The sequence below is a fragment of the Cylas formicarius genome, unplaced genomic scaffold (genome assembly GCF_029955315.1).
Source record: "Cylas formicarius isolate icCylForm1 unplaced genomic scaffold, icCylForm1.1 PGA_scaffold_10__41_contigs__length_53128322, whole genome shotgun sequence".
Classification (NCBI taxonomy): Eukaryota; Metazoa; Arthropoda; class Insecta; order Coleoptera; family Brentidae; genus Cylas; species Cylas formicarius.
This window is the reverse complement of record NW_026844214.1, coordinates 34,664,193-34,692,098: the sequence shown is the minus strand read 5'-3', so window position 1 is coordinate 34,692,098 and position 27,906 is coordinate 34,664,193. Positions and strand designations below refer to the sequence as shown.

Sequence of the window (27,906 nt, the reverse complement as noted above, 5' to 3'; positions counted from 1 at the left end):
GTCTTTACGAAAATATCTATATTTACCTTCCTCGTCATTTTTTAACATCCGGTCAATATATGATCTAGTGGTCTGGTATGGTATTGAATGATACAAGCAATACTGTATTTCATAATGTTTATCGAAGTTATTATACTCATGGCTATGTGTGGACATGGCTAAGCTCAAGGTAGCGAAAAGAGGCCAGTTACTTTCCATTAAGCGCTGGTTTCTTTAGTTTCCGGCCAACCTCAAACTGGGATGTCTATGTGACCTACTACGATACATACGTCTCTCAATCCAAAGACAAAATAATTTTAGACATGATTCTCCAATAATAAAGCTTCGTTGGTTTCTTTGTTTATAGTTGCATATGTAAATTGTAAAGATGCCACCAACAAAGTTCCATAGCTTTTTTGGTTTCCGAGATATAATAAAATTTAATACATCTAAGTCACTAAATTTCTGAGAACGCATTCAGTTTATTGTCCAAGTAGCCCCACAAAAAAAGCCTAGGAGACAAAACCTATGTGGAAAAGGTTGTGTTCTGTGTTAAGGGAGAAATTTTAACATTATTATTTTCTAAAATATAAGTTCTGCAGTTATGTCGCATACTGACTGACTAAGACTTACATTAGGATAAAACTAGCTATGCCATTAGATTCTTCAAAAAAGTTCTATAAAATGCGCTTTAACCCTTATAATAACTTAAAATGTCTGGAAAGCGCCACTGTACAGTGTGTCCATTTTTCGTGGTTACTGTTTGGTATCTTTTATTATTATTTTGTTATTTTTGTTTTTAAGATACAGGCAAAACAGAAATTTTGCTAATTCAGTTACCCTTTATATTTTAGACATGTAATGAAATGGACAAAAATGGAATCTTATGGATACTTTTACTAGAATCCAGGTTTTTTGTAGGAAATGTAATTGATACGATACTGCTCAAAGTAATTTCCTTCAACTTCCATTTTCCAACATTTTTAACATGCTTCTTTTTTTCTAATATTTTTTTAAAATATTCGCTATTTTTAGAAAGCATTTAAAAAACTCAATCTAATTTAAAAAACTATGTATGGAGATTTGTATACCTGTGGCTTATATCTCAATACCGAAACACACTTTATAAAAAAAATCTAACTACGCCCCGGAATTCTGGATTCTACGTTCTAGTCTATAGTAATTATCCTCGTAAATGACAAAACAAGAATTCGTAAGGAGCCAGATAATATTTTGCAGCAGTTGTCGAAACAATGTCCAATAATATGACAATACCATCCAAATTTTATTAAATTCCTTATTTCTGGCTAATGTATTCGCCTGGCGTTGTGGCGTTTCGTAAAAGAGGAATTTGTCTTTTGCGGTTGATAATCTGTGGGGGATTGGTAGTTGTATACTGTGCGGCCTGTCTCCGTTCTCATTCATTCCGTTTCAAATTTATGTTCTGTGCTTGACGTTGTTTGGCGGATGTTGTCGTTATTGTACTTATCAACTCCGTCAAATTAATTTTTAAATTTAGTTTAACATGAAGTTTAGTTGAGGCCTAAGAGAATATTTTTTGTAGGTCTGCTTAAAAATGGATTGTGTTTGGGCATTTTTTTAGCTTTGTGCTCCTTGGTTATGTTTGCATTTTGTTGTCTTATTGGCCCCTGTTAAAGTGCAGTTCGGGTTACTGCAGACAGATGCTTAATAAGATGGAACAAGATGACTTCTTAAGTAGTTTCAAAAATGTCGATTTCTCAAAAACGAAAAAGTTCGCTTTTAAAAAGTCAAAGCTGAATACTACTCAGAAAAACCCATGCGAGATTGCTGAATTGAACATCAAATTTTCCCCTGAACATATACTTAATCAGAAGGCGTCGATTTCTCGATCTGAGTTGAAAAAGTCGTCTTCTACCAATGCCATGAAACTGAATTCGCAATTGGACAAAAATAATGCAGGGCACATTTTACCTGACAAATCAGAAATACCTTGTTCTCCTACTATTAGCAATTATTTTAAGAAGGATTTGGACGACACTGTAACAAGACAACACAGTTTGAATCCACAAGAAAGACTATTATTGTCAAATCAACTGTCTCCTTCAGTTAGTAAAATGCATTTAAATAAATCTGGAATAACCTCAACCCAGAGCCCGAAAAAATCAAAAAAATTTTCATTTAAAAAAGTGATCTCTACTAGCTCAAATAGTTCTGAAACTTTTGATCGTAATGAGGGCAGTTCTGTAGAAAATTCATTTGTAAATAGTGTAAGAAAAGAAAATTGGCAAGACAGAAGTGAACAATGTGTAGAAAATGTTCTCAAAGGTAGAAATACCATTAAGAATTTTGAAACAAGTCTTAAAGTTCATGAAGATAAGTTGAACCAGGAATCTGGCGCAAAATTGCAAAATAATGGTGATATTTCTTGTGTAACTGAATCCAGTGATAAGAATTCCAAGTTAATTCTGAAAGATGAAGTTTTGTGTGTCAGTGAATCACTACAAGCTACAGACGCTGATTATATGGATGATGAGGAATTCAATAGAAAGTTTGGAAATTTGGCAGATAACTATGAGGCGGTAAGTTTTGGGTTATCTTTATTAGTTTCGAGGAAGAGGATCTCATTAATATCATTTTTGTTAGTGTGTATCAGATTCCAATGCATCCCTGAATCAATTAGATACTAAGGAATTGTTAGATGAAGTCACAATTATAAACTGGGAGGATGAGGACATATATGAAAATGAAATATCATTATCTGGTTTTAACAATAGACAAGACGATTCTCATCAGTTTAATGGGAATTATATTCACACTGAGGAAGTGTTGAATACTTTACGTGGAATATTTGGTTTGAGAAATTTTAGGTAATAGTAAGTTATAACTTTTAAAAGCCACAAATTCTTGAGATCAATACACCAACCAATATTTTTAATTTTAATTCTTACTTAATTGTTTGATTTTATTTTTGGCTTTTGCATAACAGTACCATTCTTTAGGCCTCATCAAAAAGAAATCATAAATGCCAGTATATTGGGTCATGATTGTTTTGTGTTGATGCCTACAGGGGGTGGCAAAAGTTTGTGTTATCAGCTACCTGCTCTCATAGTGCCAGGTGTTACAGTTGTTATATCACCTCTTAGAGCACTGATCAGTGATCAGGTAAATAGTTTAAGGTTATCGAAATTTTTGTTAATTTATATAACATTTATACTTATGCTATAGGTAGATAAACTAAATCAGTTAGATATAGCTGCTGCCCATTTGTGCTCTGATGTGACCAAGGTCCAACATGAGAAAATCTTATTTGGGCTCAGCACTAGAGAACCAACTATTAAATTGCTGTACCTGACTCCTGAGAAAATAAGCGCCTCCCAGTAAGTAAAACATATATAATTTTTATTTAATTTTGAGATTGTATTTTCTTAATTGCTGGTTGTATTCTAATATTGAAAACTAACTCTTCTAATTAAGTTGATTTCAACATTTCAAGTTTGTTTTCTATTTCGATGGAGTTATTACAATTTTCATGTTTGTATGCAGGTTGTTCAACATAAATAAAATACTCCTCCTTACTGAGATAGAGGGTTTTATTTAAGGTATTTAAAAATGATTTTAATCTTGTTTATAATTGCCAATCAGTTTAATATATTGTTTAATAAATTTTTATATTTTAGTTTGTATTAATTTGGTGACTATTTTTTTATTCATATAAATTTAACGAATTTTATAATCAAATTGGCTTAATAAATCTACTGTCGAGATAGATCGGAAATATGTAATAAAATAAAATAACTTTAGCGGGAAACTATTTTGTCCTTTCAGCGTCCATTCATATCCAGACATCCATACTTCTTACATAAAATGTGAAAGAAATAGATTTTGAGTATGCTTTTATATAGTCACATTCACATAAGAATCCTTGAAAATCACCAAAGTAAATATTCATAGGATTCAGTAAAAATTAGACATGAGCAGATGTTTGTAAATAGCATTACAGTAGCCTGTGGAAGTTTCTTTGGAAAAAGAATTATGTCTGACCTAACATATGCATAATGTACATTTTTCTGCTCCCATCTGCAAAATACCTACTTACCCGCCGATCTAGTGTGCGGAAAGCGTCACTTTACACGTCAGTTTCGTTTCCCATGAATCCGAGCCACTTCGGACATTTCCGGGATTTTACCGGATTTGAGAGCAATCGGATGTTTTCGGAGATATTTCCCACGCCTTGAATTTTGACGCTTATACGATCTGACGGCCATGACAATGAATGTATTCGTGTTGTTTTGCGAAAAGTTACTCAAAAACTAACGGTCGAAGAAAAAGTATAGTATGCAACACGTTCGGTAAACTTTTTAACTCACTCGTTTATTAAAAACTCGTTCTGCTCGTGTCAAATAAACTCGTGAGTCAAATGCCGTTTACCGCACTTGTTGCTATAACTATTAAAATAAATTACCTTCTCCCTCTCTAAGGATGAATATTTTATTTCAGTTATTTATGTTAATATTCAATTTTTGTGGTGAGGTTTCTCCAGTTACAATATAGAAAATTTGTAATAATACCCAGTACATGCTGATATGAGAAAATTTTTTCATAGGTCGATGATGAACGCGCTCATGTCGCTTTATCATAGGGAAAAATTAGTTCGTTTTGTGATAGATGAAGCCCACTGTCTTTCTCAATGGGGCCATGATTTTCGGCCCGACTACAAACAATTATCTAAGTTACGACGAGAATTTCCCAACGTTCCTATAATGTGTCTGACTGCCACCGCTACTAAACAGGTCGAAACAGATGTGATCCATATTTTAGGGCTCAAGAGTGTAAAAAGATTTATAAGGAGTTTTAACAGACCAAACATTAAATATCAGGTATATTTATTCATTGATAACTAACAAAGTTGAACTGCCAAAAGTTTGCGCTTCATTTCGCTTTGGGAACTTGTTTAGATGAAATATTTTGATTTTAATTCAAGTTGAGTTTTAAGGTGGTACCAAAACACTCCAGTAAGAAAGCAGTTGAAGATATTGCTGAACTAATAAAAAATAAATTTTCCAAAATGTCAGGTATTGTTTATTGCCTGAGTCGAAAAGATTGCGACAATTTGGCAGAGGAATTTAATGTCATGGGGATAAAATCTAAACCATATCACGCCGGTATGACTGATAAAGTAAGTTACGTTTTCGTATGTTTTTGCTAACTAAACGAGGAAGAGTATTATATTACTATTTATGAATTGAAAAGTTGGAAAATTTTAACTATTTTCAATAGGTTAGGGACGTTATACAACGAGAATGGATGCAAGATCGTTTTTACGTAATAGTTGCGACTATAGCCTTTGGAATGGGTATTGATAAACCTGACGTAAGGTTTGTCATTCATAATTCCATACCTAAATCTGTCGAAGCGTTTTACCAGGAGTCTGGAAGAGCAGGCAGAGATGGAGAAGTTTCATATTCTTATTTGTTCTACAATTATGGCGATGTTGGAAGACTGAAAAAGTATGAATATTTTCCCTAATTGGTCAAACCTATGATTGATAATGTTTTATGAGCATGAGATTTTAAAACTATCTGTGATAAAACAGTAATTAAAACAAGATAAACACGACCTTCAAGTAACCAAGGTTGTATTTGAAAGTAAACAAAGTTAGTATGCTTTATGATCAAATATTTTATAACCTTTTTTTAACAATTGCCATAACAATAAGACATTGGCTTTATCATGTGAAATGAGTTTTTTTGGTACATGTTTTTAGGTTAATACAATGTGACAGGAATATGCCAAAGAAAACATTAGATGCTCATTTTGAAAATTTAAATCAGATGGTAGCATTTGCTGAAAATGTTGTGGATTGCAGACGACACTTACAATTGATACACTTGGGTGAGCATTTTGACAGAAAAGTTTGTATTAAAAACCGAAAAACTGTTTGTGACAACTGTGAAAACATTAATACCTACAAAATGTTAGAGGTTACAAAAGAAGCCCATGAATTATGTCAGATTGTTGAAGATATTGGGTGCAACGAGAATGTCACAATGTTATATGTTGTAGATATATACAGGTAAATTATTTGTCCTGCATTTTTTTTAAATCGTTAGAATCATCAACTTTTAGGGGAGCAAAAACTAAGAAAATTTTTGCTCGAAATCATAACCAACATAAATATTATGGGGCGGGCAGTACCAAGGATCGGAATAATGTGCAGCGAATTTTGAAAGAGTTGATTATGAAACATGTCTTGTCAGATTTCTGCACTTATACTGGAGATTTTCCAGTGGTTTATATTAAACCCGGTCCAAAATTTTACATTTTTAAAAGTTCCAACTCCAAACTTATGTTACCAATATCAACAACTGACAGAAGAAAGTTTGAAGTTACCAGAGATAAAAATTTAACTCCGGAAAAGGTTATTAAGGATGGGAATCAATCCCGAATTATTGAACCTGTGGACAAAATTGCTGCCTTTAAACCTTCAACGTCCGCCAAAGTAAATGCAGTAAAGAGGTCTAATAATACCAAGTTACAAGCAGCTAGAAAAATGCAGATTAGTCACATCAAGGTAATAGAAACTTTTTTCTCTTGATATTAAAACTATTTTATTTTGAGTTGGGCCTAAGCAGGCATAGCGGAATAGGTTTATGAGAGCTTGTACTCTACGCTATTATGATTCTATTATTGCTTAATTGATTTAGAATCTATTAAACAAAAATCTTAAATCTAAAGTTGTAGAAAAGTCAATAGTTAAATTAGTGGATTTAAAAAAAATCAGTTATATTTTGATTGTTTATATTTTTTTAAAAAGTTTTTATTACCCAAAACAAATTGTATTTGCATTTGTTACCTTAATAAGTAAGGATGAAGAACTTATAATACAACAATTTATACATTTATACATTTATTGTATTTCCTTGGTATAATATTAATGTCGCGATAAATGAAAAAAAAAGTTGATAGTATTATTTATAAATTGCGTTATCAAATATTTTTAGGTGACATGCCATGAAGAATTATTAGAAGTGTGTCGTTCACTAGCTATGGAAAAAAACTTAACGTTATCGTCAGTTATGAATCTTTCAGCCATTAAAAATATGTCCGAAGTGTTACCTAAAACTAAGGAAGAGATGTTAAAAATACAGCATGTGACTGCAGCCAATTATAATAAATATGGCGAACATTTCTTGAAGGTAACTCAAAAATACAGGCAAAAGGTTGACGAAATGATGCCAGTGCCAGAGGGGTCCGACGTGCTGGCATCAGATGCAGAGCAAGATCATTTTCAAGCCAATGATTGCGCTAAGATCCCAGCTAAACAGGGTGTTAAGCGAAAAACTGCAGCTTTCTACAAATCTGGAGGATATAATAAAAGATATAAAAAAACAAAAACTGCCAACAAAGGGAAGACTAAATGGATGTCAAAAAAGAAAAATAGTGGGAGTGGATTGGGCTTAATGCCCGTAATACATTTCAAATGATAATTGGCTATTTCTTTGTTGTAATTGAAGTTCTACTTTTTTATAGTGCATATTATTTAAATAAATTTTTTTAATGACTGGTGTTTTTTTTTCATTATTTAATTTCCAGGATCTTATATTTCATACCGGAGGGGCCAATAAAAATGCTAGGCTAGGCAGCTAATTCGTCAGTGTTTTTTTTTTAAGAATATAAAAATTAAGAAAAATGAAAATTCTTTTGTATGAATCATTGGCGGGCCATTCGATTCATGGGTGATAGGTACCTGCTGCCTGTGGTACAAAAAAAGGCCCCTTTTCGACTTAAATTTGGCAAAAATGCATAATTTGTAAACAAAATCGTTATTTGTAAAATAATTTGCAATTTTCCAAATTAGTTTCTCTAACATGTTTTAAAACTGCTTCATTATTTTCGAACTAGAAACCCTGCTGCAAATGGATCGCCAGCAACTTCAAAAGTTTATACAGTACCTGATAGCAGAACATCACACAGAAGTTTTGCCGACTGCACAGAAGTTAGCTGATGAAATTTTGCAACAGCGAAGCGAAATCAATCAAATTGCTGGCGCTCCAGATCCTACTGCGGGTGCTGCAGCTGATGATGTTCATTCGTGGCACTTAGATGAAAGTCAAGTAAGTAATACTTCAACTGAAAAAAAACAAGTTATTGTCTTACGGAGTAACTCAAAAAAGCGTTAATTTTTTTTTTAATTTTGCAAACGGACACTTCCTGAAATTTTAAAACACACACCATTTACTAGAAAATAAAATTAATCATTTGCAGTTTTTAGCAGAAATTTTTGTATTGTAGTAATAATTGAGAAAAAGGAGGGATATACTGCTGCTAAAATTTAAAACATCTATTCCACTTGTCTAATATTTCATTAATAATTCGCTTTTTAAAAAAATCCACATTGAAAAGAAAATTGTTTCCCAGTTTCATTAAAAATGCTGATCTTATTTCCTTCCATATTATAATAATTTTACTCACATTTCTTACTAATACTGAGATTACTTTTCTGTACATCCTTGGAGTCACTATATGTTTTGATTCTGTACCTGCACCCGTTTAGTACATATATTTCTTTTTGATTGCATAATTTTTTTTTAGTTGAAAGAAAGTAACCGATTTTTTTATGTTATAGGTGTGCGAACAAGTAAGGTCTTATTTAGCCCAAGGAGCATACTATAATGCAAACAAGCAATTGAACTCACTCTTTTCCAAGGTAAGTTGACTTTGAAAAGTGGTGACGCATATTTGTTATACTGATACTTATCATAAGGTTCGAGAAATGCTGCGAGCTCAAGATTCTAATGGGGCCCGCATGCTTACGCTAATCACTGAACAGTTTCTAAGTGACCCTCGATTACAAATGTGGAAAAATCAGGGGACGTCGATGACCGATAAATGTAGACAACTTTGGGATCAATTAGGTTCGCTGTGGGTCTCGATAGTGCTAAGCCCAGGATGTACTTTTCATGAAAAAGCACAATGGAAAATACTTTTAGAGAAATGGAGTAATATAGACGTGTGCCCTCCAGAAGATCCAGATTTCAAAGTGCAACAAACCAACGGACATCGAGATTCGGTAAAAAAATGTAAAATCCATATTAAATTTTGGACCTAATTTTAGGATTGTTTAGTATCGCGATAGGGATCGTCACTACTATGAGCGAGATCGAGACAGATACGCAGATCGCGAGAGGGACAGAAGAGATAGGCGGGATCGTGACAGAGAGAGAGAAAGAGATAGAAATAGGATTAACAATGAATCGTCTGATAGTTCAAATTCTGATGATGATGATGATGAGGCTCCAAGTTATAGCCAAAGAGGAAGCAAGAGACTGAAACTCTCAGGAAACCATTCTAAGTCATTGAATAAGCCAGTGTTACCAAGAACAATTTTTCATAGGTAACACAAGCTCTAGCACATTTATTTAGATATTGGAATATGTTCATATTGATATATAGTGCAAACTCATTAATCCAAATCTATCACAGCCAGATTTCGATTTTTGATTTTTTTTTAATTAACCAGTTTTATTATAATTAATAAGATAACTTACTCTAGACGCATCTGCATTGGTTTTTCTTTTTTTTTTTTAATTTATGATTTGACAGTTACATATTAACCTGTGCGCGGGTTGTACTGTATAAATTACATTTTCTTCTGAGTTATTTGAATTTAAATAAGACAGGTAAGTAGCTATTGTCCTTTTCTGAAAATAAAATATTTAACGATATTACGCTTAAGAAAGTCTTTAAGAAGCTTGAAGATATGTTGACCTAGACGCAGACTGAAGAAAGTGCACGTATTGTATATATATTTAAGTCATATTTACTCTAAAAAAAAAATGTAAAATACTGTAAAATAATTTTTCCTCCACTTTGAACTAATTCAATTTATTCTAATTTTATTTTCTTTGTTTTTTTAGAGCTTTAGATGCTGTAAGTATGTCGTGGGACAACATGCACCTGAAGAATATTTTATCTAGTGATACTTACTGTTCGCACGTTCCAGACATTTCCAATTCTAGTGGTAGTTTTAATTCTCAGGGACAACCTTTGTGGCATGGTAAGTTGATTTTTTTTTTGGTGTTTTAGTTTGTTAATATTTTAATTTCAGAACCTGTTCCACTTTGCGCTGCTCGAGTAGACTCTTTACGTTCCCACGGGCACATGGAAGCTGCTTTACGTCTGGCAGTGTCTGTGGTTAGAACCATGAAACAGCAACAGTTGGCAGCGCAACGTCGATGGCACGAAAGTCAGCAGCAGCAGGCTTCTTCATCTAACAGTTCAAATCTAGTTAAAGCATGCACATCTAGATGTCAGGTAAGTATATTATTTTGTAGTGAAGTGTAATCTATCAGTGGTTTTGCTAATTAATATATTTTTTAAGAAGTAAGAGTATAGGGTAGCTGATTCGGTTGCAAAACTTTTCATAGAAAATTCTAGGTAGTGTTTATTCAAATGGAATTTGGCAATATTTTTTTTTTGTTTTAACACTTTTACATATAAAATTTATGTCAATGTAATTTCGTAAACACTACAAATAAAAATTTGTCTTTAGGGTTCCTGCATGGGCAATGCTTGTTCCACTAGTTTAAATGCGCCCGCAAACACAGATGGTTGGGTAGGGCATCCTCTAGATCCTATTGGTTGTCTTTTTGATACTTTGTCGGATGCTTCCATAATTCCAGACGATCAAAGACCGAGGACGCCCAGTTATCTAGGTAATACAGCATGATAGCCAATTTTTAAGTTTCTACAGTGTTACTTTTTTTAGATTTGATAGGAATGGAAGATCAACACGGTAACATCAGACCTCGTTATCATCATGTACCTGTTGTTGGAACACGTGATCGTTCTGAGACATATTTAACTCTAGCTTTTGAAGTAGCTCTGATTGGACTGGGCCAGCAGAGACTGATGCCAGTTGGTTTATATGCCCAGGTAATTAAAAAAGCGTCCTTTTTACTTTCGTAATGAAATTTGTTAATTCAATGTTAAACTCCTCAATTATTTATGGAAATTTAATTCTGTTTCAGGAGAAATCTTGTAAACAAGAAGATCGATTAATAGCTAAATTGCAGGATATTGAATTGGATAATAGTTTGGTTGCAGTTCTGAGAAGGCAAGCCATAATTTTACTAGAAGGCGGCCCTACGAGCGGTTTAGGGATTGGCATTCATCCAGAATCGATTCCCATGCATACATTTGCCAGGTACATTTATATAATCAGTAAAACTTCACTAAAACTTCTTTACTTTTTTCAGGTTTCTGTTCCTTTCTCTCCTTAACTATTACCCTGATTTGGCGTATGAAGTAGGCCTCCGAGCAATGCGATTGCCTCTTTTAGAAGAACATGAAGACTCTGACGACCCTATAGGAGGAGGGAGTAGTGGAGGTTCCCTAGCATTGGGTCGGTCACCTCGATGGTACACTCTAGGCCATATTGAAAGTCAACAGTGTGCTCTTAGTTCCACTATGCTTAGTGCCGCTAAAGGTAAGAAATATGACATACCTCAATAACTCGGAGAAATTCTTGTGTAAGGTATTTTCAGTTATTCTTACACTTTTAAATACTTCTAACCAAGTTATATTATAAAAATAAAATTAATATCACATACTTAGTGTCACTCTTAATGTTCGCTACATACAGTCGAACTTCGATAAGTCGAACTTTGATAAGTCGAACCAAATTGGTTGGCAATAGCGTCAAAAGTAGGAAATGCATGGGTTACTTTGTCTTGATTACTCGAATATCTTGATAACTCGAACGAAACATTTGGTGCCTTCGATAAGTTGAATTTTCTCGGGAACCCCCTAATACGACCGATCTTAACCTGTCTTTTTAACGTATCTATGCAAGCAGTTCGGTTTCTGTGCTTGCTAAGTTCACTTGTATGACTTACTAGTTAATACAATACTAAGTGAAAAATACTGTCCCTATTCAATTTACACATTATATTAAAGACATTTTTGGATTTTTGCATTTGTTGATATGTCATCAAAACGTACTTTGAAAGCGTTGTCTGTTGATCAAAAATTCAAGGTTATAAAGGAAGTGGAAAATGGCTCAAAAAATAAAGATGTAGCTGTGAAGTATGGGATTTCGGCAAGTACAGTGTCTACAATTTTGAAAAATATAAATTCAGTCATCACCGCAATGGAACGTTTCGAAGAAAACAATAACATTACACTAATGGATTGTGTTGACGACGTAACTACCGCATGGAATATCGACGTTAAGCCTGAAACAATTTCCAATTGTTTTAAAAAAGCCGGTTTTGGTCAGTATTCTGAATGGGAAGTAGAAGATGAGATTCCCTTGATTTTCCTAAGTGAACGCCTGAAAGAAAAAAGTGAACACGAAATCCAAATAGAAATCGAGTTTAAAGCTTGGACAAACATTAGAGGTATAGCAGAAGGTAGCACCATCACCGATTTTGTACATGTGGATGAAGATATTGTTACTTCAGAGTTTCCTACTGATGAAGATATCGAGTCCTGCAGATCCGAACCGGTACAGTTAAACATCGAAGATGCACTGCGAAAGTGACACGATGGAGGAGGAATTGGAAGATGATTCTCAGCAACCACCTTCAAATGAATTGGTTGAAAATTCGTTGATTGTCTTGCGTTCTTATTTGAAAACCAGTGAATACACAACCGATTCCCTCTGTGATTGTTTAAATAAAATTGAAGCTTTTGTTGAAAACCAAAATGAGGAATCCGGTCGTCAGTCACAAATAACTGACTTTTTCCAGTGAAAGAGTAAACTTTAATATGTACATACATATGTATGTATATGCGCATACATACTATGTTTATATTTACTGGGTACATATACAATACATTTGTATGTACATATATTATGTAAATACATACATACATATGTACTACTATTTCATAATTTTCGTTTTTTGTTCAAAAATCGTAGATATTAGGGCATTTATGAAACGTATAATCCGTTTCAAAAAGTGAATGAATATTCACATTCATTCACAAAAAAGTACATGCATTTGTAGTTTTTATTGATAACTTGAAATTTTCATGTGTCAAAACGCAGTTCGACTTATCACTTATCGAAGTTCGACTGTATAGAATAACTATTATGTGCAAGCAAATAGCTGCTAAGAAGCGTTATGTTTGCTGATAATACAGGAACTGATAAGGCAACTATGGTAAAAAAAAAATCAGACAGGTGCTTTCAATATGCACATGCACGAAATTTAAAATTTCGTTTTTAACCAATGACCCTGCGACATTCAGCAACCAACTTGGAAGCTGGCAGATCGTCAATAAGTTTGGCTGCGGCATTATTTTCACAACATATCTCCAGATCCTATTAAATTTTCAGGCAAAAAAGAGTTAAGTGTACGGATATCGCTGTTTACAAAATGACATTGCTCAACTCGCTGATTTCAAAATGTACTTTTTAGTTATTGGACATATAAAACAGTTATCCCTCCCTTTTGCTAGTTTTATACTGACAATAACACTTATAATAAACTTTGTTAATTTATTTGTCATCTCAAACGGTCATTTAATTGTAATCTAATAATTAATTGTAATAATTGTATTTAGAGGCTACTTTTGACTGTTTTTATTGTTTTGGGACGATATTTTCTTACTTAGCTGAAATGTTTAAGTACCGGTAAGATAAGTAAAAAGGGATTTGAACTGTTTAAACATTTTTTGGAGATGTGAAAAGAAAGTTTTGACGAAATACTGAGTCATGCGAAGGCCCAGGTAGAGCAAATGAACACAAATTTTCGAGATGTAATAAGCGCAGAAGATAAACTTCTTAATCTGAAAACTGTCGTTTCATTCTTCTTTGAAATTTCTAAAAAAAAGAATAAAATGAAGGTTGTCTAAAGGTTAGAAAGACTAGAAGAATCAAATATTATATGTATATTTTTTTTTAAAACAATTATGACAAAGTTATGACGGAACTTGGTATTGACTTCAGTAGTCCAGTAAGTACAACACGGAGATATGATAAACACTGATTTTGAGAGCTTCATAGATACATGTACATTTGACTTGTGTGTTTTCACCTCATATCTTTTTTTTTCTTCTTAAATTCGTTCGAGCTAAAAACGAAAATTGAGTATATGGGGATGACATGGTGGTCAAAAGCGACCTTGAATACTGTATACTAATGGTGCTGGAGGCAAGGCATGACCATAAATCCCCGTAAAACGTTAGTAATACCACTCACCGGTAGGACAAAACTGTGCAAATTGGTACCTCTCGGAAGGCCTGAATATCGGTCACAAAAAACTATATTTTGGCATATATATCCTCTCCAACCATATGGTTCTGTTGTTTTTAGGAGAAGTAATGAGACTAAGAACTATCCTAGAGTCATCGCAAAGGCACATCCATAGTTCTTCTCATTTGTTTAAATTGGCACAAGATGCTTTTCGTTTTGCGACACCCGAAAGTGGACCTCGACATCCCACACTCTTGAGTGTTGCATTTGAGTTGGGACTGCAAGTATGTTGTTTATTTGATTTGTTTGTTATTAAGTAGCATATGTTTCTTATTAATGCAGGTGATGAGAATGACATTATCATCTTTAAACTGGCGAAGACGTGAAATGGTTAGGTGGCTCGTGACTTGCGCAACAGAAGTAGGCGCAGACGCTTTAATGTCGATCATGCAAAATTGGTACCAGTTTTTTACGGCGACAGAAGCCACTGGACCAGTAGCAACAACAATAATGTCTCATAGCACTATTGTGCGGCTAAATTTGGGATTTGCTCAGCAAGAGGAACTTTCGGGATGCGCGAGAACGTTGGCCCTACAATGTGCAACAAAGGTATGTTAAGCTGTATTTGAATGTCGCTTATATTAAGTATTTAATAACTATTGTTTTTAGGATCCGCCTAATTGTGCCTTAAATGCTCTTACTCTTTGTGAAAATGAAGCACTGGCTTTTGAAACAGCTTACCAGATCGTGGTTGATGCAGCCTCTCACATTATGACTTCATCACAACTATTTACAATTGCTCGCTATATGGAACATAGGGGATATCCAACAAGAGCTTATAAACTAGCTATGTTGGCAATGAAAAACGTACATCTGGCCTATAACCAAGTTAGTCTGTTTTCAAATTTACAAGTTTTCAGGGACTTATTATTTATTTTTAAGGACACTCACCCAGCGATAAACGATATTCACTGGGCTTGCGCATTGAGTCATTCTTTGGGAAAGAATGAATTGAGCAATATGATTCCCCTGTTGGTAAAAAATGTACAGTGCGCGACTGTTTTGTCCGACATATTGAGGAGATGCAGTATGACAGCTCCCGGTATTTCATGCCCTCACCCAACTTCATTAGATTCTGGTAAACATCAGTCACATCAACATAGAAGTAGAAGCTGTACTTCAGGTAAGTGTTATATATTTACTTTTTGATAACATGGAAAATACTTTTCAATTTCTACATTTGCAGCTATTAAACCCTTGTCATACGATCGTCCCCCGCTGCGACAGCTTTTGGAGGCTGCGGTTGCAGCTTACATAAACACCACTCATTCAAGATTGACTCACATTTCGCCAAGACATTATGGCGACTTTATAGATTTCCTCACAAAAGCCAGGGACACCTTCATTTTAGCCCACGATGGTCACGCCCAATTTACACAGTTGATTGAGAATATGAAGGTTCGAATTATTTCAATAATTATCGCAATTATCAATATTGTTGTTGTGAAGTTTATTAAAGTACCACTCTAGCCGAATCTGAACAGCATCTTATAATATTGCGTGCGTTTTGAATTTGTTTTTGTTAAATTTTTTGAGTACTTCTAGAGAACTTTGTAAATGTTTTCCTTTTTTGTAATTTGTGTCACTCTATAATTGGTAGGTTTCAAGCAATGTGTTGTCAATATGTCGAAATAAAGAGGTTAAAATTTTGAGGTCATTATCTATGATGTGCGTTGTGTGTTTAATTAATTTGAATTTTCATTTGCAGGTGGCATATAAAGGCAAGAAGAAATTGATGTTTCTTGTTAAAGAAAGATTTGGCTGATGACAGTTAAAGAGGTGTTGCGTGAATCAGCCGCCTCTTTGTTGTAGAAGATCGTAGGTAATCCCACTTCTTGTAATCAATTACTTTAAAAAATGATATACCATTTTGTAATAGTTTTTGCACATTAGTTTTTTTTCATCGATTTTGTTCACATTAACATATTTATTCATAATTTTGTCTGGTTACACTCAATGTGGAATTGCACAAAGTTGGCAGTTGATAAACTGAGGACAATAAATATGAATAAGACAATCAAATTATTTTATCATTCTTAATGTGAAGAATTTTAATTGATAAATGTATCGTCCCAAAAGTGTGTACTATTACGAATGGTTAAGCAGTTTACAATTAGTGGGAGGTTTCGTTTGTGACAAATTTTCACATTGCATTTTTGTTAGACTGATATCCAGTTGCCTACTTAGTGATAGAATGTCGCGAATTTCTCTCGTAGCCGTTTTAATCATATACTATGCAACTTCGATCTCATAAATTTATTGTTTTTATACAAGTATTATTTTTAAGTAACTTAATGTTTTTTTTTTGTTTTTTGAAGTTTTTTTGTTGTATTACCAAAGATTGTTGACTGTATTATAGTATTTGTGTACATACATCACGCCGTAGTTGTAAGTACTAATTGTGTGAAACTGGCAAATTAACTAAGTATTGTATAAATCAGTTGCCTTACCAGCCAGCACCTATATATTGTTGGGTTGGTAAGGTAATAAAAGGACTAATGCTTCCTTTAAAATCATACTATTAAGTACAAATAAACCTTGCGAATAGTACATCTTTCACAGTACTGTTTGTTTCAAATGCTACCTCCAGACGTGGTGACCATGCATATAAAGCTGGAAGTTATTTCTAATCCAACTGTCAATCAATAAACTTGTTTGATAGATTCAAAAAAAAATACTGCTTCAAAGCTTCAATATTACTTTTTTGAAATCTCACCTCAATTTTTTTGGTATTAACACCTATATTATTTTATTGTTTCATATTTTCAGAAAATTTTGGTATAAATTTTCGTAAAGCCGATTATAAAATCGTTTTTGCACCATAATTGGTTACTTTTACTTTGCATTAGGGAAGGTTTAAAAAGGAGGAGATAAGTCGCAATGTTGACATCATCCACTTTGTATTGAAGTTTTGTTAAGTCTAGAGGCCACATGTTCTATGCGGAACATGAAATCTCATGAGATTAAATTTAAGTTTTTAAAAATTCATAATTAATTATCTTGATATTTATAAATATTTGTCAAAACTAAGGAAATATATTTTTATATGCTACACAGTAAATGTTATTGCAATTGTGCCAGGTGCCGCTCAATTTTGATTTTTTTATCTCGGACTAAAACAATACATTCTATTTCTAATGTGTATTTAAGAATTTGTTTTTGGCAACCTTTCGCATAAACTAAACTTTTTTTGTAGAAAATGACTGACTGATCATCATCATCGAAAACTTGGAACTGGTGTAACATTTTGAAACAGTGCATTATCGATGTATCTCCTTCTTACACACCTCCATCATTGACATACTTTGTAACATTCTGATTGTAACACATCTGTTGAACTCATGGCTTTTGGTGTGGGTTGAAAATTGTGCAATTTAGTCGCAGCTCGTTAAAATATTGAAAAAGGTGATATTGGATCCAACCCAAAGTACTTCGGGGCTGAATCCTTGTAAGGTTTGTGGGCTAACTCAGTATATGTATGTCGATTTTTATTTATTTATATAAATATACATCATGTGGTTTTAGAAGGCGTTGCAAATTTATTCCTTTTCGGAGTTATTTATTTGCACTGATTTGTTTAATTTAATTCAATTTAATTGACTTTAATATATTATTTAAGACACCCCATAATATCAAATAATGTGTCTGCTGTTTTATCTAAATTTGCAAAATTTATTTTTACTTTCTTTTTTAAGGCATCAAAAACTAATTTTTATTTTATTGTCTATTTACTTTATTTATTTTAGTATTGTAAATCTTTATTAAACGAAATTCTGTTTACCTCTTTCCATAAAAAAAATCTGTCGCTTAACTGCCTTATAAAAAAAAACGTTATACATTGTATTGTTTCCAAATTTAAGACTTAAACATTCCATATAATTTGGTTCATAATTTCATGGCGGGGTAATAGCAAAATGCCATTTCTTCCATTTGCAGCATTGATAAATACTGTAATGTTGCTTCTGAATAACCCTTTATTCATATTTTAATTACTGCATAAATTTTATATTAGAAATGTAATATAATTAAACTTAAAAAAGTGAACGCTTATAAGGATCTTTAAGTGGTAGTGTTTTGTGCAAAACAGACTGCAATATTTTAAGATGTTAGTTAAGATATCAGCCAGTAATATTTTTAAGATAAAAGAATTTTTACATACTAGACATATTTTTATCTGTGATTTTTGTATCTTTTGTTTTAGAATCATGTTACAGTTACATAGAGTTTTTACTTATTTCCTTCCTTTTTGAAAAAATATTGTTTAATTTAGCCATTATTGGATATTATTGGATTGGTATATAAGCATTTTTTTTTGTAGAACTTTTTTTTATTCATTTATAATTGGAATATTTATAAAATATAAAACTTTGTAAGACTGTTTAAAAATTTGCGATTAAACATTATACAATTTTACTGCAACTAAAAAAGAATCTACGAAACTAAACTTCTGTTTTTAATTTGAAGTTCTTCCCCGCACTCTATGTAACTGTGGTTTTGTGCCACATAATTAACAAAAACTTGTAATTATATATTTCTGAGCCAAAAGAGCTAACAACATTTTTATTTCATAAATACTCGCTTTTGGCAACAACGTTTTATCGCAAAACTAACCAAGTTGACAGTTTGATAGTATTGGGTTAGTTGCAGTGCTGAAAATTCATGCATCAGTTTTGTTAATTTTTTTGTTTGATTTGCCAAGAAACTCTCAAAACTTTAGATTTTTGTAAAAGTTATAATTGCGCTTAACTTTTGAGTTTTGAGAGTTGCACTGGCCATTGTACATATATCTAGAACAAGAAGTGTAAATATTGCCAAAACGGTAAATGATGGAAAGAAATTTGTTAATAAAACAAGCAATCTGTATGTGTATCAATAATTTATGGATTATTTTTATGATAAAAAAAGTAAAAAGTATTTGTAATTCACACTTTTTTATTTAAAACTTAAAACTCGTGCACAAAGACACCAATACATTGAACATAAGCTCCCACCCTCACCCCCTGTAGATGATTAAGGTGAATTCTTAAATGAAAATCCCCATTTTTTCGTGAGGTTTCTCATTTCAAATGTTCTTTTATTCTCCAACGGTAAATAGTATTTTTACATATGTCAAAAAATTTCAAGGAAACATTAAATATGTAAAACTACGAATCGAACTTTATTCTTATTTCGGACGAAAGGTGTAGAAACAAATATATCCCATCATCATCTAAAAGTTTCTAAAATTGTATTTTACATTTGTAACACTACACGAAACAACAATGCATGTGGTGGCGAGTGCTGTGAAATTTTGCAACATAATTTAATATCTGACAAAAATATAGTTAGTTGAATTTATAATATTGAATATTTTAAGTTCTAATTTCTGCAATTGAATCCTGTGACTTCTACAAAATATGAAAAAAAAAACACGCAATTCTGTAAAATAAATTTTATTTTTAATTTTTATTGATGAGATGACATCCAGACAATAATTTCTGTCTTTTATTTCTGAGAATCTAGTTACAAAAAAAGTTACAAAAAATCATAATGGGAGAGCATTATAGATTTCATAGCCTAAGCAATTGGATTTCTGATTTTTCATTTAACTTGAATGAATATTGGAATATATAAAAAACCAAAGCAAAGATCTTTCGGACATGTTGAAATTTTCTCAATCAAATTGTTTTACTCTTTGTTGTTGCTGTGAAGAACTTTGACTTGGAGATTTCTGACTTGTTTCTCGGTTAGGCGGGTCCGATTTGTCTGTTGTGCGACTAGATTCCGTATTTTTGGTAGACGTTTGGCTGGACTTAGGACTGATAGTTGTTTTGGTATCAGTAGTTCCTACCGGCTTTGCAGTAGTGTTAATTTGGGAGGTCCCAGCAGAAGGGGTAGGTGGTTTTGCAGTTGGTGCTTTAGTTGTAGTTGTAGGTAGTTTGGCAGTTGTTGGGGCGCTAGTTGTAGTTGTAGGTAGTTTGGCAGTTGTTGGGGCGCTGGTTTTAGTTGTAGGCGGTTTTGCAGTTGATGATGGTTCAGTTGGTTTGGAAGTTGTTGATTTTTGAGTTGTACTTGCAGGTGGTTTGGCAGTAGTTGTTGGCGCTTGAGTTGATTTGGAAATTGTTGGTTTTTGAGTTGTTTTTATTGTCTCAGATCTTTTCACTGGTTCAGGGGTATTCGTCTCGCTGACTGTTGCGGTTGGAGGTGCCTTCTTTATTTTTTCAACCTAAAAGTCAGACTTTTCGTGATAATATATGAAATGTTAATACTATGACAAACGATATGTAAAATCCCGGTGTGGGTCCCAGTAAGGACCATGAAGTATCTTAGGGAAACCGGAAAAAAATAAAATAAACCAAGAGAAATGCTAGAAATGATTTTCGAGTCTCTGAAATGGCGACCAGGAGGCGTAATTACTATCTTAATTTTTACAACCCGGTTTCTGCAAAATTTTATAATATTATTCATAGTCTCTGCAGGGAGACATGTTAGACCAAAGTCGACGTTACGACACCAAACAAAAATCTTTTATTTTTGTGGTATGAAGCTGAGAATAATAATAAATAAAAATGTGCTCCATAACTTTCAAGAAAATTTGTTAGTTTTATTAATAACTGTTAATTACCTTCAAATTATCCCATCCCACTTTCGATAAGGGTATACGTCCTATATAATCATTAAACGGAGAACCCAGATAAAGCATGTCATGAAAAATGTAAGCTTCAGATATAGCTTGAATTTTTCGATTTAAACTGTGAATGCTGTCAATAATTTCACCGTTTTTATTAAGCCTTAATATGGTCATCCTAGGATTCTGCAACGCTAGCGGTATCGACGCAAAATGTCCAATCTGAAATAATTGTATATAAACATAGCCGCAGATTAAAAATATTGCTTTTTTTTAAACTTTGTCCCCTATTTTCCAACTTATATAAACCATAAAACTGATATATGGTTTTTTGAGTTTAGAAAGGTAAACAACAAATCATACTATTTTACTGGTAGCTATTGGATACCCTCCCTATTCTACCCATTAGCGAGTTTGAATCGATAGAACCCCGGAAATACAGAGTCTAAATCATAGAGGAATAAAAAAACGAGATTTTAAACTACAGGGAAGGAAGTGTTCACGACTTTTGTGCGCAGACTGCGCGTAAAATTAAACATTTGTAACTAACGCTATACTTTTTGCAGTTGTCAATAAGCAACACCTATTTATTTATAAAATCAAAAGTTTAGCCCCTTTGATACTTGTATTTTTTCCCCTCATTTCATCTTAGAAACTTAGAAAACTAAGTTAAATTAGAAGAAATCATGTTCAGACTTTGACAAATTATTTATCCAATAGTTTTCTCTGAAAATTTGACGAACTTAATATGTATTAATAATGTGGAATCGAAAATCTCGATTTAAGCAGTAATTGAGCTAAAAAATGTGGGCATTAAAAAGCTAACTGGCTCCAGAAAAAAAGAAAGGCATTTTTTGCTACCCCAAATTAATTTTTGACAAGAAAAATAGTCACATTAACATTTTACATTAGTTATTATTTCCTTTTTTGTATTAAATTGTATTAATTCCCATAAATACCAACTACACTCATAAGAAAAATACTGTAAACTATTTATGAAGTATTTAAAACACTTGCTCTATATGGAGCATGTTTTAGTTTTTACCTACGTACATATTAACCCTGTTTATTAGCTGGTGCCCAATTTTTTTTACTACTTAAAAGTAACAAAAAATTACTTACAAAGTGAACGCATTTAAAGCCAAACTCTGTTGGGTAAGCCTGATTTAATGTATCGATTAAATATTCTGTTATTGCCATAAATCTTGCTACCAATTTTCTTATCCACGGTAAGGGTCCCGCCGTTTGGTATAGTGCTGGATATTGACTGTCAATTCCAAAAATCAGAGGAACCAAAAATCCACCTTTGCCGTCTGGTGTAATATTATCTGGTACACCAGGCAAACCATCAATAAATATGTCGTGAGTACCTACAAAGTAATGAACACTTATTTTCTGTTAATTAGTTATTCAAACAATAGGCATTCGTTCGATTTTGATCTTTATAATCAAATCAATATTACTTAAAACTAGTAAAATTTTGAGGAATTGCAATCAGACTGGTAGAAAGTATTGTATTGTAAGTATTCAGGTTTGGAGTGTGTACACCTTATATGTGATGAAAGTGGGGTGCTACAAGCATATTTTCAGTGATGACAAACATTTCTGTAGAGAAAGAAATAAAAAATATTTATTGTTTTCTATATACAAATGCCCACAAAATGTTACATACATACATATTCACATACAATTATTATATTTTTGTAGAATTTACTGGAAAATATGACCAGGCCAAAGATCCCTCTCATACCTTTTTTTGGACCCTTCAAATAATAACGATGAATACGGCTGCGGGCCGTTTCGGCGATCAGGATAAATTCTTCATCATCAGACAGTGAAACCCCATTTGCAAAATGAATATTGTCAATCAAAACAGTATTCTGTTTGGTTTTCGCATCATAACGAATTAATCTAAAAATAAAATAAAATATATAAAAATATATATATATATATATATATATATATATATATATATATATATATATATATATATATCCCAAAATTTGATACCAAAATCTAAGATTTACAAAATATCAATAGTAAAATTCAAGACTATTCATCTCTTCTACTAGGATTCAAAGCATCAGTTACGAGGAGTTATGTTACGTGAACGAGCACTAAAAAGTTTACTGAACTACATTTCAGTGTTTAACACTCGTACATGTAACACACAATAACGCGTTTTACCACAAACCGAAACTCAATTTTACGTACTCGACGCGCGTTTCGTCAACCAAGTTTTCATCTTCTGGAGAAGATTAAAACTAAACTTAATAGAACAGATGCTTTCTATATATATATACATATCGGGAAGTGAGAGAGGGAATTACGCACTGTTTGTATTAAGTTTAGTTTTAATTTTCTCCTGAAGATGCCAACTTGGTTGGCGAAACGCGCGTCGAGTACGTAAAATTGAGTTTTGGTTTGTGGTAAAACGCGTTATTGTGTGTTAGTGCAGTGCTGAAGGTTCCAGTCAAGAGTTTGACTCCTACATGTGTTATTGAAATGACATATTTTAATGTGTGAATTTCTGCCTGAGATAGAGAATTGCTACAGCTCTAAGAAAGGCAATTAAAAAAAAGTGGTTCATTTTTGATTAGTTTCATAAATTCCATAAAGTCCAAACAACAAAAAATACTTGGTGCCATTATTATTACTAACAAAAGTGAGAAAGTCTTATTACCTCACTCACTGATATTAAAAGAGGCTCTGAATTAATTTTTCATTTCATCACAATCATAATTTTTCTCCCTTCCACTAATTATTGACGTAAATATACTTATCAATAGGCAAACATTTCCATGCGAGGGTAAATAAAAAAAAATATTTTCCACTTCAATTAGAAAACAAACAATTTTAAAAATAATTCTTTAAAATCATAATATTATTACCCAGATGATTTTAATCAAGTGACTTAAATCACTTGATTTTTTTAATTTAAAATCATGATTTACTTAACTCCTATTTTTTAGAATCTTTTTTTTATTGAGACCAACACAGAGGGTACAACGTAAAAATATTATCACATATAAAAAGTAAAACACCATTTTAAAAAAAAATAAGACAAATCACATAGTAATATACACTTCATGCTTCTGCATTTTCATTACAGAGTTTGAACAAAAATACTATTTTTCACCCTTTTCCTATCCCCATCCTGTTCCTTATATCTGAGTGTACAAAAGCAAAAGTATTGAAAGTTTATTCTACTGACGCTGAGGCAGCAGTTGCATACAGAAACTATTTTGTTATTGGCGTGGCAATTTCTGGTTTATTCGTTGGTGACTTGCACCAATGTACGCCATTTATGTTTTTTATTATTCCATCGGAAAATAAGATTTTAAGCGGGAAACTGAGGGATTCAACTTTACTACTAATGGCAAAAGTCCAGTGTTTCCATTTAAATTATTAAATTTTTCTATAGCGAGAATGCCTGCTTATACTGATCCTGAATTTTTTGTGTTTTTGGCGAAGGTAATTCTACAACATTCTAGATGATATATTGTACACTGCGCTACAGCATCTGAGATAGTGGTATATTTTCTCTGCAAAATATCAAGAGCAACTAATATTGGTTGTAGCATACTTGAATATTCTTGTGCTGCATGTGTATACCCAATATTTGACACCATTTGGTAAATGGTCAAATCATTTTGGTTTTTGTTTTCTTCATAGATTTGTAATAATATATCCCACTGAAGGACGTGCATCTTTAAACAATAAGCAATGCTAATCTAAACCGTTGCTTGACTGAATTTCGCTCTCTCTAGATGGTTTTCGCGAAAATACTAAATTTTGAGTCCGTCTTTGCCTCCAAAATTTTTTTCATGAGGGCCATATTTACTGCATTATCTGTCACAAAAAATGTTATCTCACAGTCACACTGTGATTTACATGAAGAAATTATCATCAGTCAAATATTGCTAAGTACGAGGTTTTGCCGGAGTATCAATAGTTTTGGAAAGAAAAGCTAGTCCATCTTCAGTTGTTATTGTTGCACATATAACTGGCTTATTGTGGACATTTGACCAGCCATCAACGGATATATTCACACCTAACAGGGAAGAAAAACATTTTGCCTTTTCCTTCAATGTATGAAAGCTCGAATTAGTAGCAAAAATTGCTTTTGCTATTTGTTTGTCAATCTTATCCTTTTCACCTTTTTGATGTTCGCATTACAAAATTATTAAAATTAAGCCGATTTTCAGTGTTTTTCTTTTTCCTTGTTTGGACTTCTTCTAAGGCTTGACAAATTTGTCGTGTCGTGGAACTAGGAAGATGTAGTAGCAAGATCTACAGAACTGTCAAGAGACATTCGAGTACCTAAAAAGAAAATAAAAACATTAAAAACGTAATTTATAAATTTATACCATTGTTAATAAATGATAAAACAAATAGGCGCCCAAGCTTCATTTAAAAAAATTAGTAAAGGGATTTTATTTCATTTATATTTATTTCAAAATAAGTATCTAAAAATTGTAAACCTTAACATAAATAAAATATGCTTGAATTCAAATTTTGGCAAGAAAAGGCATAAAGGACATGATATTTTTTTAATAATAAATGCCTCAATTCTTTTGAAAACATTTTTGTGAATACCATACTTTTACCTTTTACAAGATGCAAAGTTAAATAAAAATGATGTAATAATAAAACAAAAATTTACCTACCTGTATTCGTTTCTTGCTGCATATTATAACAAACATCATGGTGTGCTTTAAGTCTCTGAACTATAGCTTGAATTTCTTTCTTGCAGATTTTACAAATCACTCTACACCCATATTTATTTGGATCTGTTGTTTTAATGTAAAACTGCCCTATGCTATTTTCTTTTCTTCCAGCCATTTCAATGTTTTCACCAAATGGTCTATTTTCCATTAGTTCCACTACTTTGATAAACCACCAACTAAATACTGAGACGTATTTGACAATGACAATTTTTAGATGGGGAAAAAACAGGTCGCGACAGAAATTTTCTTGCAAAAAGCGCGTTCAGACGAATGCTTTGTGTATATATTGTACTACATTATTTATAGTGCTTTTATTTATTTTTGTAATTGTTACAAAAAGAAAATGGGAAACACATATTCTTATGACATTAAAAAAAATAGTTAAAATAAAAAAATTATGATTTTTTATACATGAATGATTTTTGATTTTTTTTTTAATAAAAATCAACGTTTGCCCAACACTGTTCTCACCTAATAAGTACTAAAATAAAGCTTAACAACTTCAGGGCAGATTTCTATAAACACAGAAATAAAACATCATATCTTAATTTCATCAGAGCAGAAAAGTAGCATTGGTAATAGTAATAGTAGTAGGATTGGAACACATACTGGTAATAAGAGTACTCACCTTCCGCTGGGATCTGCCAACAAAACATAAATGCCATTCTCCAACTTAAAATCTGATGAGGAGTCACTCCAATAAATATCACCATTGCTAGCTACAGCAACACTATTAAACAACTTTGGAGTTTTGCCATTTATTTCTTGTAATGGGCTTACTATCTGTTCTTTACCACCTAAAATGCAATAGCACAATTTATGTCACAATAGAACTGAAAAAATCCAACTCACCCGTTTTTATGTCAACCTTAAATAAACCATAGTAAGCGTCAGCTGCATACAAATAACCATTTTTATCAACATCAATCCCTAAAGGCCTACCACATATGGCTTCCTCATAAAGTCCTTTGCAAGGCTTGCCAAATTTTGTTATAGGGGTGATATGATTTCCACTTAATTTTACAATATCACCCCCGTGAATTGTAGTATATAATTCACCACCTAGCTCTGCGAATGACTCAGGACCAACAAATTCACCTTTGTGCAAGATTTCAACATCACCAAAAGATTCCTTCAGTGCTAATTTTCCTTCAAAAGGAAGTAAAGGGGCAACCCTACAATAATATGCCGGTTAACCAAAAATTACCTTCAATATTTTGATAACTATTAATGTTTTAAGCCAATGAATGGCAGGGTTCACACAAAGAATCAAAGTTTAAACATAGAAAAATTTATTTACTTTAAGAAAAAAATTATATATCGAGATTGGTTTAAGGATTTATTTAGGCCCACGAAGTACAAGAGAGAAAAAAAACAAGAAATTAAAAATTATGTTTGAATTAGGATTGATTTTCAAGAAAAAATAAAATGCTAACGTTTGTAAGTAGATAATTAATTTGATTTAAATTAGGTAAGTAAAATCAAGTTTCAACTGATAAAGACTATTTGTTTCATTGTTACATACAAAAACATACTTACCTAAAAGGTTCCTTAATATTAACAAATGGAGGAAGTCTGGGAAATAATCCTATTAACGCCACTACAACCGCAATTTCAAGACTTCGTCGAAACAGAAAACTGATGATACCTCTCACTCCCATTTTTATATTTACAAAAGAATTAAATTATAAAAAAACAAGAAAATAACCTGAAACATAATATTTCAAAGGTCACTTTGAAATATATATATAAATATTTGTACTTTGTACCCCTCGACGTGAAACGATCATACGTCTTTGTCTTCTTCGTTTCTTATTTATTATTCCAATTAAAGTTGTGTCAGTCGCGATTGATTCGGTCACTTTGATTCAATCATTTCAATCAAGCTGGCCGAATTGCCTTATGAAGCAGTGGCCAAATAAAGCGTAATTAAAAACACCCAACATTTTGATTCTGTCGTGAGCATTGCACGTGACGATTTAACCTCCGTCCTCTCCCGACAGAATCCCTTGTAATCGTTCCCAAAAAAACTTGAATCGGTTTCCACTGTGTGAATTTAGCGTTCTTAACGTTTAGAGTGAATGTTTTAAAGTGTATAATCGTTGTCGGCACCGCTGTTTTTTCCTGTCCACGCTGATTGAAGGCCGGATGGGCTCGGATGGTCTGAGTCCGCTGTTTTCTTCCATGCATGCCGGTTAAAGGCCGGTTGGACCCGGATGGTCCGTGGGGGTGGCCGTTTTTTGCTATAGGTGAAAGGTTCTTTTTTGCAAAACCCATCATTGCATGGGAGAGACTACAACTTGGCAACAATTGGACATTTAACATTTAATGCCTTCTAAGCGACG

The 27,906-nt window shown here is 32.7% G+C and overlaps 3 protein-coding genes across 4 annotated transcripts in view; 2 read left to right on the top strand and 1 right to left on the bottom strand.

Annotated features, from left to right (window-relative positions):
- LOC132708283 (zinc finger SWIM domain-containing protein 4-like) overlaps positions 1–19,490 on the top strand; it is a 56,776-nt gene extending 37,286 nt beyond the window's left edge. For both annotated transcript variants that reach the window (XM_060680508.1, XM_060680507.1), the window contains 16 exons: positions 7,864–8,075; positions 8,588–8,668; positions 8,726–9,031; positions 9,087–9,355; positions 9,879–10,018; positions 10,070–10,275; positions 10,514–10,676; positions 10,730–10,896; positions 10,992–11,167; positions 11,220–11,449; positions 14,285–14,448; positions 14,507–14,773; positions 14,834–15,052; positions 15,107–15,347; positions 15,411–15,622; positions 15,933–19,490. In XM_060680508.1, coding sequence (XP_060536491.1) covers positions 7,864–8,075; positions 8,588–8,668; positions 8,726–9,031; positions 9,087–9,355; positions 9,879–10,018; positions 10,070–10,275; positions 10,514–10,676; positions 10,730–10,896; positions 10,992–11,167; positions 11,220–11,449; positions 14,285–14,448; positions 14,507–14,773; positions 14,834–15,052; positions 15,107–15,347; positions 15,411–15,622; positions 15,933–15,989 — 3,110 coding nt within the window. In that variant the 3' untranslated portion in view covers positions 15,990–19,490. The remainder of the gene's footprint in view (positions 1–7,863; positions 8,076–8,587; positions 8,669–8,725; positions 9,032–9,086; positions 9,356–9,878; positions 10,019–10,069; positions 10,276–10,513; positions 10,677–10,729; positions 10,897–10,991; positions 11,168–11,219; positions 11,450–14,284; positions 14,449–14,506; positions 14,774–14,833; positions 15,053–15,106; positions 15,348–15,410; positions 15,623–15,932) is intronic.
- On the top strand, positions 842–7,497 carry LOC132708284 (recQ-like DNA helicase Blm). Its single transcript, XM_060680510.1, has 10 exons — positions 842–2,540; positions 2,605–2,828; positions 2,961–3,123; positions 3,187–3,338; positions 4,565–4,838; positions 4,955–5,137; positions 5,239–5,468; positions 5,726–6,034; positions 6,088–6,532; positions 6,963–7,497. Exons 1-10 carry the CDS (start codon positions 1,662–1,664, stop codon positions 7,443–7,445), a joined length of 3,342 nt encoding a protein of 1,113 aa, XP_060536493.1. The 5' UTR covers positions 842–1,661; the 3' UTR covers positions 7,446–7,497.
- Positions 19,491–19,679: 189 nt separating the features above from the next.
- Positions 19,680–27,269, bottom strand: LOC132708285 (adipocyte plasma membrane-associated protein Hemomucin-like). The gene is made up of 7 exons (XM_060680511.1): positions 27,101–27,269; positions 26,414–26,736; positions 26,190–26,358; positions 22,582–22,742; positions 21,954–22,201; positions 20,829–21,053; positions 19,680–20,429 (listed from the first exon to the last, which is right to left on the bottom strand). The coding sequence occupies exons 1-7, from the start codon at positions 27,220–27,222 to the stop codon at positions 19,878–19,880; spliced, it is 1,800 nt and encodes a 599-aa protein (XP_060536494.1). The 5' UTR covers positions 27,223–27,269; the 3' UTR covers positions 19,680–19,877.
- Positions 27,270–27,906: the final 637 nt, after the last annotated feature.

Bases quoted from the DNA above. Each gene is read 5' to 3' on its own strand.
- LOC132708284 (XM_060680510.1), top strand. From the start codon at position 1,662: ATGCTTAATAAGATGGAACAAGATGACTTCTTAAGTAGTTTCAAAAAT. The intron at 2,541-2,604 runs GTAAGTTTTGGG...CATTTTTGTTAG, and splicing joins TGGCAGATAACTATGAGGCG to TGTGTATCAGATTCCAATGC. The intron at 2,829-2,960 runs GTAATAGTAAGT...ACCATTCTTTAG, and splicing joins TTTGGTTTGAGAAATTTTAG to GCCTCATCAAAAAGAAATCA.
- LOC132708285 (XM_060680511.1), bottom strand. From the start codon at position 27,222: ATGGGAGTGAGAGGTATCATCAGTTTTCTGTTTCGACGAAGTCTTGAA. The intron at 26,737-27,100 runs GTAAGTATGTTT...ATATTATTGTAG, and splicing joins AATATTAAGGAACCTTTTAG to GGTTGCCCCTTTACTTCCTT. The intron at 26,359-26,413 runs GTGAGTTGGATT...ATTGCATTTTAG, and splicing joins TAAGGTTGACATAAAAACGG to GTGGTAAAGAACAGATAGTA.